General features: G+C 50.0%; 1 protein-coding gene across 1 annotated transcript in view; it reads right to left on the reverse strand.

Moving 5' to 3' along the window:
* The window catches only part of form3 (FH2 domain-containing protein formin 3), a 37,999-nt gene that overhangs the window by 8,805 nt on the left and 16,062 nt on the right, over positions 1-13,132 (reverse strand). Inside the window, exons 4-12 of the mRNA XM_011154219.3 lie at positions 10,876-11,035; positions 8,516-8,549; positions 4,545-4,686; positions 3,801-3,980; positions 1,422-1,802; positions 998-1,189; positions 822-883; positions 570-758; positions 309-480 (exon numbers count right to left, since the gene is read on the reverse strand). Of these exons, the coding sequence (XP_011152521.2) occupies positions 309-480; positions 570-758; positions 822-883; positions 998-1,189; positions 1,422-1,802; positions 3,801-3,980; positions 4,545-4,686; positions 8,516-8,549; positions 10,876-11,035 (1,512 nt within the window). The remainder of the gene's footprint in view (positions 1-308; positions 481-569; positions 759-821; positions 884-997; positions 1,190-1,421; positions 1,803-3,800; positions 3,981-4,544; positions 4,687-8,515; positions 8,550-10,875; positions 11,036-13,132) is intronic.

Here is a 13,132-nt window from a genome sequence, read left to right on the forward strand (position 1 = left end):
GCTGTTTTTTGTGCATTTATTTTTGAGCATTTATTTCAATAATAAAATATGTGTATACATTAGTCAAAGTATTTGTTCACAATGTGTGAAATGTTCACACTTCAAAATGACACAAAAGATATCTGTCACTGCCCACAGCATACGCAGCTAGAGCTATTTACACGTGAACGGCGGCTTTCAATGCAATCTCCCCCGAATAATCGCGTGTAACCAATTAAATAGATCTTTGACAGAAAGCTAGAGTAAAAGGAAAGAAAACAGGTAACAGGTACGAACGCATTATATAGAGTCCATATTGATTTACGTACAGAATTGAGAAAGTTCCCGGCGACCAAGACCATGTACAGCACCTCCTGCAGAGGCTTGTTCGTCATGAGGTCCTCGCCGGCGAGGATCATCGAGTTGATGCTCGGCTCCAAGTAGCTCATGTTCGCGGCGAACTCCTCCTTCAACAACATGCACTCGATGCGCAGCTTGTAACTGCGCGTCGATCGCGATTAGCTCGCTCCGCAAGATCTCGTCCGGCGGGTCGGCGAGTCGCCGCTTGACCGATGCATTGACATACTCACTTGGGCACCTGAATGAGCTGCAGAAAGAACTTCTCGGCGTTCCCGAGCTTCGACCTGTCGCCGTCGAAGCTCTTGAGCATCTCGAGCTCGTCCACCTCCGGCAGGATCTTCAAGAGGCCGCGTAGCTTCTCCGCGCCGATGTCGTCGTGGCCGCCGTCTTTGATCAGTTGGATTATGTCCTCGTTTGAACTGAAATACGAGAGACGCGTGAGTGGAGGCTGTAATCCGGCGACTTCGTCGGGCTAGTCGCACCTTCGGAATTGCTTCAGGAAGATGTTCACGTTCAGGCTTCTTTTCCCATCGAGTAACGCGATCTGGAAGAGACGGGATGCGATTATACAAGAAGAACTAGGTTTGCACCATTTCCGAAAGAAGCAACTGAATAACTGGCAGAAAAGAGGTAACGCGGAATAACAACGAGAAGATACCTCCGTCGGTTCTCGACGACGTCGCTCCGCGTCGACGCCGGTGCCGCACGAGGAGGCGTAGGTCGCCGGTGGCACCATCGGCGGAGCCTGCTGGCAGAACAGGCCCTCCATTTCGGCCCAGTCCAAGTCTGCCATCGGAGAATTCTGATGTTCGTTCGCCACCAAGGACCAGATGTTCCGTTTGCCGATCACCTGCGGCGCGATTTAACGATCGCAAGTTTCAACACTCTTCTCGATATATTTCCAACTGTTATCATCGATAAAGTTGCACTCGACAAAAATTAATGGTTGCGTAAAATGTAAAAATCGACGTAAAATACATAATTTATTAATTCTTTTGACTGAGAATTCTTTTTTTTTTAACAAAGGCGATCGCGACGCTCTTGTCTGTAGGAGCGATTTGGATTTTCTTCATTTTCAGCACCTTGTGATTCGGTATCTTGTTCCAGTTGATGGTCTTCATCTTCGTCTTGGGGGTGGGAATCTCCTGTTGCGGTAGCAGCCTGGCATGATTGTTGGGAGGCTCGGGGGTGGGTGCGCGTGCGACAGGGGGCACGCGCAGGGGTGGCGGCATCGGAGGCTCCATTGCGGCATCAGAGGCGGCGACGTTGACGAAGAGCGGCGGCGGAGGCGGTGGTGGTAGGACAAAGCCGCCGCTCGACGGTGCCGGCGGGGTCAGTGCCACCGGGACCGGGGGTGGCGGCGGCGGCGGCTGGGGTGGCGTCGGATTGTTCGCTGGCAGCGACGCTTTCCGCGACGTTCCGCACGTCTGGTCGGCGCCGCGACAGTGACAGCATAGATTCGTCTGGGAGTTAAAAACGCACGTGGCTGATTTCATATGCTGATTTTTTCATGCCATTCGCATTTTCCGTGCGGCGGTATTGCTAATAACGATAATTTTATAGACTACAAAGCAGAAACGCGCATTGAATGAGATTGGAGTCGATTTCTCCTCAGAGAAAATTTCGAGTCTCCGATATTTTGACACGCGTCGACGATGACTCATTAATTAATTATTCCGCCCTGATTACACGAGTCGTTTATTTCGAAAATGGCACGAGTCCAATTTCCCGAGAAATTCATAATTCTGTAGCCATATTTCTACGAGTCAATATAGAACAAGGGAAAATGAAGAAAAATTGAACTTTTCACCCAAAAAAAGTATTCTATTTGTAAAGTGATTTTTCCCATAGTCTCATATTTTAAGCGAAGCCTTTTATAAAAAGAGGATTCCTCTTTCCATAAAGCGATTAAAGTGAATCAATCGTCTAAAATTTATTAGATATTATTCTAACTGTTTTCCTCTTATTTCAAGAGGATTTCCTCTTATATCAATTAATTTTCCTCTTATATGAGAAGGAATATGTTGATTTAAATGTCGGTTTCTTTTATTTTAGTTATGACCTATCTCCATGACATGAACGAAAAAATAACCATATTCCTCTTGGGGAATCCTGTTACTTTTTCTTGGGTGTTGCATTTTCAAGATAAGTAGTTGATAATGAGGAAAACCTTACCGCGACTTCAACTCAGAGAGAAAGAGAGAGAGAGAGAGAGAAGGAGAGAGAGAGAAAGAGAGATAGAGAAAGAGAGAGAGAGAGAGAGAGAGAGAGAGAGAGAGAGAGAGAGAGAGAGAGCAATGGGAGTACATGAGCGAGCAATTCCCACCTTACCAAATGCGCTTCAATTTAAATCTGAAGATAAGTCTCATTTTATCCGGACGACGCGGCGTAAGATCATATATCTCGTTGCGCGGTTTATGGAAGGGACGGCTAAGTCTCCGCGAGTATGTATGTGCGCTTCGTGATTCATCGACATGAAGCGTGGTACGGGTTTCTTCTTTTATGGACTCGCGTCTTTCGGTCAAGTACGGCAGAAAGTAAAAGTACCCACCAGCGCGGCACGGCGGGACGGGACGGGACGGGACGAGAGGGCAGGGTGTGAGTATTACATTAGTTCGCGTTAGCGCGGTTGACATTGACGGTCGTCCCTCTCGCCCCTCCCCCTCTTGCACTCCCTCCCAACGCGGAGTACTCGCGGAGTAGTCGAGAAATTTCGGCGATCGGGATCTGATGTAACGGCGGCCGCGCGATCGAGGTCTCCTCCGCGATGCCCACTTCGTGATTGTACAATCGGCGAAAGCCCGAAAAGACGGGTGGAAAAAAGACACAGCGGCCGCGCGGCGCGGATAAATTCATCATCAGCTCACGTGGGGGGAAGACACGTCGCGTAAGTGATCGTTTCGACCCACCTTCACCGTGTCACAATGATCATTCCTAGAAGCGTTTAGCGCGCGCGCGGAACGTTGCGTAAGGAATCGCGACGATAGTATTTCACGAAGAGACCAACGCGACGGACTTTCGATTCGCGCTCTGATCGCCTCCCACCGCGGTCCTCATTCGCGGCGGCGACACGCGCGACATTCACCTCGGAGGAAGAAAGAATCGCGAAGAATACCGAGGAACGGCCGTACTAGATACGAACTATCGCGCGTCCGTTGTTTGTACCACGCTACTCTTCATCAACACTTGGCGATTCACCCTCGCCGGAAGAGTGTTCGAGTAATTTCCGGCGGTCCGAGAGCGAAGCTTCAGCCAGAAAAGCGACTTCTTCTCTTCGATCGACCTCGAGTGGACTTTAACGGAATTTTAAATCAAGCTTCAGCCGTGAGGATACGTTACGTTGAAGAACTGAAAAGTCGTGATGAATGACAATCTCTCTCTCTCTCTCTCTCTCTCTCTCTCTCTCGATGACGAGGAAAAATCGTCAATCGCGAGCACGAGTGAGGGTGCCAGAGACTCACCTGGAGGCTAGGCGATCTCAGCAGCTTGGTCGCGTCCTCGCGACTCTCCAGCAACGTGGCTCGGTGCACCAGAGTCTCCGCGGTGTCCCATGCCAGATCGCTGGCGGCGTCTTTCGGGTCGAGCCGCAGCAGATGCTGCAGGACACTCAGGAACGGTATCTCCTGCGGAGTGTCTGCAACCTGAGAGTACGCTGCGTTTCGTCACACGCGTCTCATAGACCGACGCTCTTTGTTCATGCCTGTCTGGAGCGGCTCTTAGAATAGCACCGATGAAGATTGACCGGTTGACACTGGCGGTTTAACGAGTGAGGGACGCGATGCACTCGCTCGCGTCTCGAATTCACTCGCGAAGGAGACGAGTTCTCGTTAATGACGGTTATAGGCGAACCCGCAGACGGCAGCCGTCGCGAAGATACTTGCCGAAGACGGAGGCGAGGTTTCTGGATTGCAACTGAACGACTGAACCGCGGCTCTGGTGATTGCAAAACAATTTCTCCCCTGAATTGAAATTAACAGGATTCGCGTTGCTTCTTAATTCTTTTCTCTGCAGTATGAATTCCACCGAGTTTCTTAATAACGAGAATGCGCCAAGTTCGCCAAGTTTGCCAACGAGACTTTTACTTGCGCAACGAAGATCGCCGAGACACGAGGAAAGTCCTGTCGTCGGAAAGACCTGTCGGAAGCGCTGCGTCGCGGCAAGGAGAAAATGAGTGGGACACGGGACGAAAGCGCAAGGTCACTTACTTGACCGAGGATGGCGTAGAAGACGTCCACGTGAGAGGAGAGATCGATCCCGGGTGGGCCGTGATTAGTGAGCTCCTCGTCGGTCTCCCGTTGATCGTCGAAGGCGCCCAGCTGCACCCGCACGTCCGGCGCGTGGCACTTCCTGCAAAGAACAATCGCACGCTTTTTTAATCCGAGGATATTTCAAGGCTTTAACACGTCGTTGTCCGACTCTATTTCGGGCGGGCGCGCGACGCGCCCGCGCGAGCCCTCTTCGAAAATTCGGCTCTTCCGCTAGAACGAGACACGCGCGAGGAAAGGCGCGCGAGAGACCTGCCTGGCAGAAAGAGAGGAGAGAATGGCGAAAGAGAAAATGACGAGGCTCGCGCTCGAATTGTGCGCGTGAGCGATTTCCGTGAGATTTTTCTCCAACGGCGACTGTGCGGCCGGCGAGAACCCGCGCGCTCGCGAAGAAACAGCTGTCGCATGAAACGACCTCAGCATCCCTTGATGAGGTCCAAACGCGCATCTTACGAGTCGCGGAGCGCTCGAATAGCCCGAACACTCCGCATTCTACGGGCCTTTGCATTCTGCCTCGTCAAAGCGAACGGAAATAGTCCGCGGACTATCCGTAGCACAGCGCGTAGTCTCGCTTTTCTCGGCATCGATTCCCGGATCCAATAAGTAGATCAGAATACGCGGAGTGCGTTGAAACTTGGATCATTAATTACGGACGACGTCGAAGAGGAAAACGTTTCTCTTTCAGCCCTCCGGCCTTGGTCGCAGTGGTTCATTGTTGCGTCGCGATTAAGGATAATCGAGAGTCAAAATTCAGAAATAAATAGATAGATAGAGAGAGAGAGAGAGAGAGAGGGAGAGGGAGAGAGAGAGAGAGAGAGAGAGAGAGAGGGTGAGGGAGAGTGAGATGTTTGAAGTGAAAGAGAAAAAGGGAGAGAGGGGTGAAAAGAGAGAGATAAGTCGAGCGTGGCGAACGATCTGGGAAGCTTCCAGCGTGTCCTACCGAGTAGCGTACCAAAATACTCGGCGCTGCGGTCCAATCCTGCCATCGATCTTCGCCACGAGCAAAACAGAAGAGGGATAAAGAAGAGCACGAGCGAAGAGAACGCGCAGCGCCACGGGGCCACGGTCGTGACTCACATGGGGAGCGACGACGCCGCCGGGCCGGGCGTCGCGAGGCGGCAAAAGGACGAGGGACGCACGTAGCGGGCTTCCCTAAAACGCGTCTTTCTCTCTTAAAATACAAGAAAATCGTCCGGCGCGCTCTCGGCTCGAGTGACCGTCCGACCGGGAACCAAGCCCGAGGTGGAACGCAGGGCGAATATCTCGGGCATTCCGCGGATGTTCCTCGCGCGGAACGTTCTATTTCCTCTCGGTGTCTCGGGCGAACAGCGTGTCGCTCTTTCCGGGGCAGAGAAGCTGAGGCGGCGACGGCGACGGTGACGCGGCCTCCAAGCGGAGCGCCGGCATGATTCATCGGCGACGCGTTGAAAATACTCGTGCTCGGGTTAATTAATTAACGTCCGTGTCACTCGGCCATAGCAACCGCGAGACTCGTGTCGCGTGCTCTTCGGATATCGATCGCCAATCACAGCTCTCGACGAGTCGAGATGAGGACGACGAGGGACTCTCGTTACTCTCTTCCGCTTCCTCCTTACCGCTGGATTAATCACCGGTGTGTCGGCGACGAGAGCACAGATGAAAGCTTCGGGTGAAAGGAAGAAGAGACGACGACGACGACGACGGTGACCGGAAAGAGCTTCGTCTCGATCGGGACGGTCAAGGAATCGCGAGTCGAGTTACGAAGACGACAGCGCGGAGAACGCCGGCCGGCCGGCGCGTCGCGACGGCGGATGCGTATCTGGCGACGCTACGCGTCGTTGCACCACGTCCGCTCCAGAGCGCGGCGCGCGAGATGCGGCCGCAGGTGCATCGCCAAGGCAAGGAGTTAATTCGGGCTTTCCTCGCTCCCTCTGCCCCCCGCCGGCGCCGTGGCCCTTTTCTATTTTTCCTCCCTTTCTCTCCCTTCCCGCTTTCGTGGTCCTTCTCGTTTTCTCCTTCTCTCTGTGCCTCTCTCTCTCTCTCTCTCTCTCTCTCTCTCTCTCTCTCTCTCTTTCTCTTTCTCTTTCTCCTCTCCTCTCCTTTCCTCTCCTCTCCCGCCACTCTTCTCTTCGCTGGTCGTGAACGTTGCTGAGAATGTGGAGAGGGAGACGAATTGCCCGGATATACTCGATTCTATTTCTCGCCCATTGGCGTCGCAGTGCCGCGCCGATGAAGGTGTCATCTCGTCTCCGCTCGTGTCCTTCGCTCGATCATTGGTGAAATCTTCGAGTGGATTCAAAGAGCGCGCGAATTTCTTTCGTCTCGTGGCGTCTCGCAACTTCGAGAGAGAAAAAACCGCCGTAACTCGAAGAGCGAGCTGCTCTGAAAGGATTTTCAAAGATTCGACACGGGCAACATGTTACTTCAGTATTGCAATATCGACGTAACGTGTTCCTCTCTCTCCCTCTCTCTCTCTCTCTTTCTCTCTCTCTCTCTCTCTTTTTCTTACGCCATCCACATCTTACCACAACTCGTCATCGTGTGAGAGTTTTACGTCGAGTTTATATCACTGAAGCCAGTCACGGCAGTTTTCCGCCGAGGCGCTGTGAAATCGTCGCCTCGCACTGAGAAAAGGAATTGTTGCTTTAAGCGAGAGGAAGAATTGTCTTCCTACGAGTGACAGTCATTTCCGGCGCCACTCATATCCTCCGTTGTTCCAACAAAGACGTGACGTACAGACTGCAGTTCTACAGCAGAGTACTCACTGGGAAAATGGATTTTCCGACTGTAATCGTTTCACCATGCTATTACGCTATCACCAAACATCGTTCTTCTCAGTCACGGCGGCGGAAGTTGCACTCGGGGACTCTCCTAAGAACGCAACTACGCCAACGAATCGTCGTGCGTCCCACGAACGAATTTGTCGACACGGCGATCCCGCGACATTTCATCGGACTCTAACGCATCCTTCGCGACGCGCCTTTCCGCATTCGAGTTTTCGAGTTTTCCGAGAGATCGACGATCGCTCGGAGCCGCTTCCGCGCCAGGTGATCAGTATTACCGAATCATCCTTCGCGGATTCGTTGTTGTCTCTCGCACGGCCGAACGGACGGACGACTCGCCCGGCATAGTCGCCTCTGAACGTATAAGGTCCGACTACGAATTCGTTTCTGAGTCACCGCACCTAGAGAGCGCGATTACCGGATCGCGCTAATGGTGCTGGCGGCTGTTTGCACAACAGTACGCACTGATAAGCGGTATGCATGATAGCCGTTAATAACCGTGTTTAATGCGATCGAGGAACACCCGGAGGTGCGAAAAATTTCGCTCGAAAAACACGATGGCCCAAGTTCGAAATGAGAATTTCGTTATATACTTCTTTTTTTACACACACACACACACACACACACACGACTGCCGACAGTCTCGTACGGTGGGACAAAGCGGGTCCAGGTTGTTACGAAAATAAGCAAAATTGTTTTACACGTGTTTTACACGAGAGATCACGGGGATTTGATCGTACGGTCTCAACTCATTTGGCTCGTCTTGCTATTCCAATCGTTTGGGCAAACTCGTTTCTTCTTCGCCTCTTGTCGCCACTTGAGAAACGCGGGAGACCGAGTTATTCGGAGAGACGCGAGGCATTCGCATTAAGAATATTACTGGGATTAGTGCATGCAGAGGCGACGACGCGACGTTCAGAAGCACCGTCGTCGTCGCGACACACAGCGTATCCTCCCTCGTTAGTGCACCAACCAATCCACGGTGTAATTATTTCTGCGTGCGCTCGACGTTACGTAGCGTGCAAAGGAGGAAGGTGTGGGTACAATGATAACCTTTCGTAACACGTTCATTATTATTTATTATTCCACAATGTTAAAGTGGTTAATAAGTTAATGCCGCGAATCCAGGTCGTCGGTTGGCATACTCACCGCAGGTCGTTCAAGATCGGCAGGAGCTTGAGTCCTGAAACGAGAAAGCAGTCGATTCGGTGATTCCGCGCGAAATCTCCGGCGACTCGGTGCAGCCGAGTCAAATGTGCGAGTTTCGAATCGCGTCTTTGTACTTTTATATTTTCGCGTGGCCTACTTTGAGTTTGTTCGCAGCTAGGGATATTAATTATTTAGCGTACAAATGAATATGTATATATAATCAAAACTTTTGCAAGCGGCTAAAAAATTAAGTTTCAAATAATCAAATTTTTCCGCTCTTTTACGGTTACGTAGTGTTGACAGATAGCTATTAAAAATTGCATTTAGTAGTGGCGGAAGGCTCAAAATAATCTCAAAAATTATGCAGTTCAGTACAGTCAAAAACGGTAACAGATAAGGTGCATGTCCGACACTGCGTTCTTTACGAATTCCAACGAGGAAGAAATGTTGCAAGAGCATGCGAATCGATTTGTTCCTTTCTCGGCGAAGGTATTGTATCGTACGATGTGTGTGCATTTTGCTTTAGACGGTTTAAAAGCGGCGATTTCAGTCCGAGTGACAAAGAACGGTCGGCGCAGGCCGTCGGAAGTGCGGCAACAATGATTTGGAGCAACTGCTCGCTGAGAATTCAGCACAAACGCAAAAAGAGCTTGCAGATCTTGCAGTTATGAGTAACGCGACAAACTATCTTCAAATGCCTACACGAGATGGAAAAGATTTAGGAAGAGGGAGAATGGGTCCCGCATGAACTCACTGAAGCCGAGAAAAATCAACGAGTGGCAGCGTGTCTTTCTCTTCTTCTCAATAAGCAGCGTAGAAAGCCTTTCTTGCGGAAAATCGTTACGGACGATGAAAAATGGGTACTCTGTGACAATCCGAAACGCAGAAAGTCATGGATAATCCCGGCGAACCATCAACATCGGCCACAAAGGCAAAGCACTTCGGAAAAAAATTCTGCTCTGCATTTGGTGGGATATAAAGGGCGTGATTTATTATGAGCTATTAAAACCGAATAAAACAATTACTGCGGACCGCTATCAACACCAATTAATCCGTATGAATCAAGAATTAGAACGAAAACGTACAGGCAAAGGAGAACGTCCTTTGAAATTGTTGCATGATAACGCTAAGTCACACATTGCTTTTACGACAAAAGATATGATAATGAGTCTTGACTGGGACGTCTTGCAGCATCCGGCGTATTCATCAGACATCGCTCCTACCAATTACCACTTCTTCCGATCGATGCAACCATACCTTATCTGATACGCACTTCAAATCTGTGGATGACATTCAAAAACGGCTTGACGACTTTATCGTGTTCAGAGACACAACATTTTTCCGAGATGAAATTTATCAGTAGCCTGAAAGATGGCTTAAAGTTATAGAAAACAACGGCGAATACTTTGATTGACAAATTCGTTTCACTTTCTTTTGAAATAAACCTTGAATTTAGCTGAAAAATTTGGATTATTCATTTATACACCTAACGATAGAATGGCCGAGTATCGGGTAACCTATTTCTATCATATATTTATCAGTAGCCTAAAATATGGCTTAGTCGTAGAAAACAACGGCGAATACTTCGATTGACAAATTCGTTTCACTTTCTTTTGAAATAAACCTTGAATTTAGCTGAAAAATTTGGATTATTCATTTGTATACCTAACAATAGGATGGTCGAGTATCGGATCTATCTATTTCTATCAGTCGTTCGTGTTATTCGGTCCTCTTAAGCGTCGCGAGAGACCACAGATCTTCGAGATGAATAATTTCATAAAGGACCCAAGATCCTCAGATCATTGGAAGGAGTCACGCTGCGTGCGTGAGAGAGCACGTAGGCACGAAATCCCCAGGCGTTGCTGCGCCCACCACGCGCAGCCGGCCAAGTCGAAACGTCTGAAATCGGCTGAAAATCGCGAGTGTGAAAGGGAGGAAAACAGTCGGCAGCAGTGGAGCTTTCGCCGTGGCGCGCGCGCGTTGATTGTCGGCGAGCCATTAACACCAGAGGTCCCGCGAGATTTATCCGCCCGCGCCGGGCCAATTAAGTCAGGCTACATTCGGTCGCGTCGAGAGAGATCGCGCGTCTCGTCGGCGCGCGTCCGCGCCGACCGCGAGTACGGCGATTTTTATTCGCGCACGCGAATGAAACGACGCTAATGGAACGAGCAAATCGCGCGTCCGCCTTCGCGAGTGAGTGATACATTCAGCCCCTCTTTCCGCCTGCCGAATGAAAGAACGTTTGAGAAAACGTACGGTCGTCAAGCAGTTAATCTCGGGGCAATGAGGAAGTCCGCGAAAGCAAGACGCGCGGGCGACTCGAGGAGGAGTCGGCTCGAGTGGCGTTTTCTTTCACTCACCGATGAACTCGTTGCGAATGCGTATGCGGTCCTTGAGCACCGGCGTCGAGATGACCAAACAATTTATGAATGCCAGCAGCGCGGTCTGGTAATCCTCGGCCGTCGCTTTCTGCAGCTCGTCGACCACGACTCGCAATCGATAACGCTCGCCTTTCCGTTCCTGCGGCCGAATATAAGGTCTCATGAGAGATCGCGATGAGTTATCACGCCGCTCTGTTCCGGGAAAACGTCCCGAGATATCGCCAATTCCGTCCGCGCGCGCGCGCGCAGCCGCGAGACAAAGACGTCTCGCATCGCGTCGAGCAACGTTCTCGCGAGCGCGAGCGATAATTAACGACGAATTGGTGGCTTCTCGCCGATTTGTCGATTTGACGCGCGTTTTTAGCGCGCATAAAAGACCCCTCATTTAAATTCGAGATAAACACGACAAAACAGATAAAAAGGAGGAATGCCGGCAGGCGCCGACGGTTCTCGGCTTGAGTGTCGAAAACCCGCCGACGAGTCGAACGAGCGAATCCGTCTGCAAGAAGAAGATCGTTAAAATTTCCAAACGTCAATAAAAATGCGCGCCTCTTATTGAGCCTCGAGACGCTTCGCAAGCGACGTCCGGCGTCGGGGAAACGAAGAGGATCGCTCTTAAGAGAGAAGCGCGGTCAGTAACACTCTCCTCTGCTCTCGCTTCCTCTTCGCTTCGGAAGAAATCGGAACATTCCGTTTCCTGTGAGCGCACGCGAAAACTGTCTTCTCTCCCGGCGATAAAAAGACACACACATTTCGCAATCGCGCGACGCGTTAAACAATGGGAAACATTATTACGGCAATTGACTGTTACTCGCGCCGGCACGGCGCAGGAGGTATATTACAGTACGGGTCGTACGTTCTTTTGTTCATCGAAGGGAGAGACCTTGAACCGTGACTTTTACCTAAGCTCACGGCACACAGCACTTTTACAATGAGCAGACACGAGCACTCTTTGCATCTGAATGATCGCCGCGCCGTCGCGACGTTCGTAGCGTATTGAGTTGTTCAAACATTCATTGCGTTTTTCCAGTCTGACCGTTTTCAAGACCGTTTATTTTATACAAAGAATGAACATTAATCAGTAATATATTGCCCTTTTTGTCCAATGACCCTCTGCCATCTTTCGGTAAGCTTCATCATCTCATTCTCGAAAAACTTCCTATCTGTATTAGCAAAGAACTGAACTAAGCGCCTCTCGATAGCGCCATCTGAAGCGAGCGTTTTCCCACTCAAGGAGTTTTGCAAGGAGCGAAACAAATGGTAGTCTGATGGTGCAAGGTCTGGCGAATACGTGGTGGATGAGGCAACACATCCCAAGCAAGCTCCAACAATTTTTCGCGAGTCATCAAACTTGTGTGTGGTCGAGCGTTGTCATGATGGAAGACCACTCCTTTACGATTTATCAATTCTGGCCGCTTTTCTGCTATTGCTTCGCTCAATTTGTCGAGCTATTGACAAGCACACGTCCGAATTGATCATGACATTCCTTGATAAGAGCTCAAAAAATATCACACCCTTCCAATCCCACCAGATTGAGAGCATCACCTTTCTCTGGTGGATGTGTTTTGAGCTGGCTCATCGCGCTTGCTCCACGATCGCTTTCGCTGCACATTGTTGTAGGCAATCCATTTTTCATCGCCAGTAATCATGCGTTTCAGAAATGGGTCGGATTGTTCACGTTTCAGAAGTTCACGTCGCAGATGTCTATGCGTTTTATGAGGTGAACTTCTTTTAGTTCATGCGGGACCCAAATATCGAGCTTACTGACGTAACCAAGTTGTTCCAAATGAAAGTAAACGTTTCCAATCGATGCTTTTAGTGCCTCAGCGAGCTCACGAATGGTAGTCACGTCGATTAGCCTCAACTAATGCCTTTATTTTATCATCATCATCATCCACTTCCGATGGCCGACCTGAGCCTGAGGTGCATCTTTCACGCTGTAGTCACCAGAATGGAAACGAGCAAACCAATATTGACACTGACGTTCTTTTAGCCTTTTAGCCTCGTCACCATAAACTTTACGCAAGCCTGCTTTTCACAAGCCTGCACAGCGTTCTTTCCATTTCGGAAGTAATAAAGTAAAACTTGGCGAAAATGCTCGTGTGTTGACTCTCTATTTCCAAAACGTTATAGAAAGAATAATCGTTGATCGATTCGCGCGCTTTTTCCCTTGATGGAAGCTATAAGTGTCAGCTGTGAAAAGTGCATGGGCTTATAAATTTATAGATGCGTTCAA

This window comes from Harpegnathos saltator, unplaced genomic scaffold (genome assembly GCF_003227715.2).
Source record: "Harpegnathos saltator strain DR-91 unplaced genomic scaffold, Hsal_v8.6 scaffold674, whole genome shotgun sequence".
NCBI lineage: Eukaryota > Metazoa > Arthropoda > Insecta > Hymenoptera > Formicidae > Harpegnathos > Harpegnathos saltator.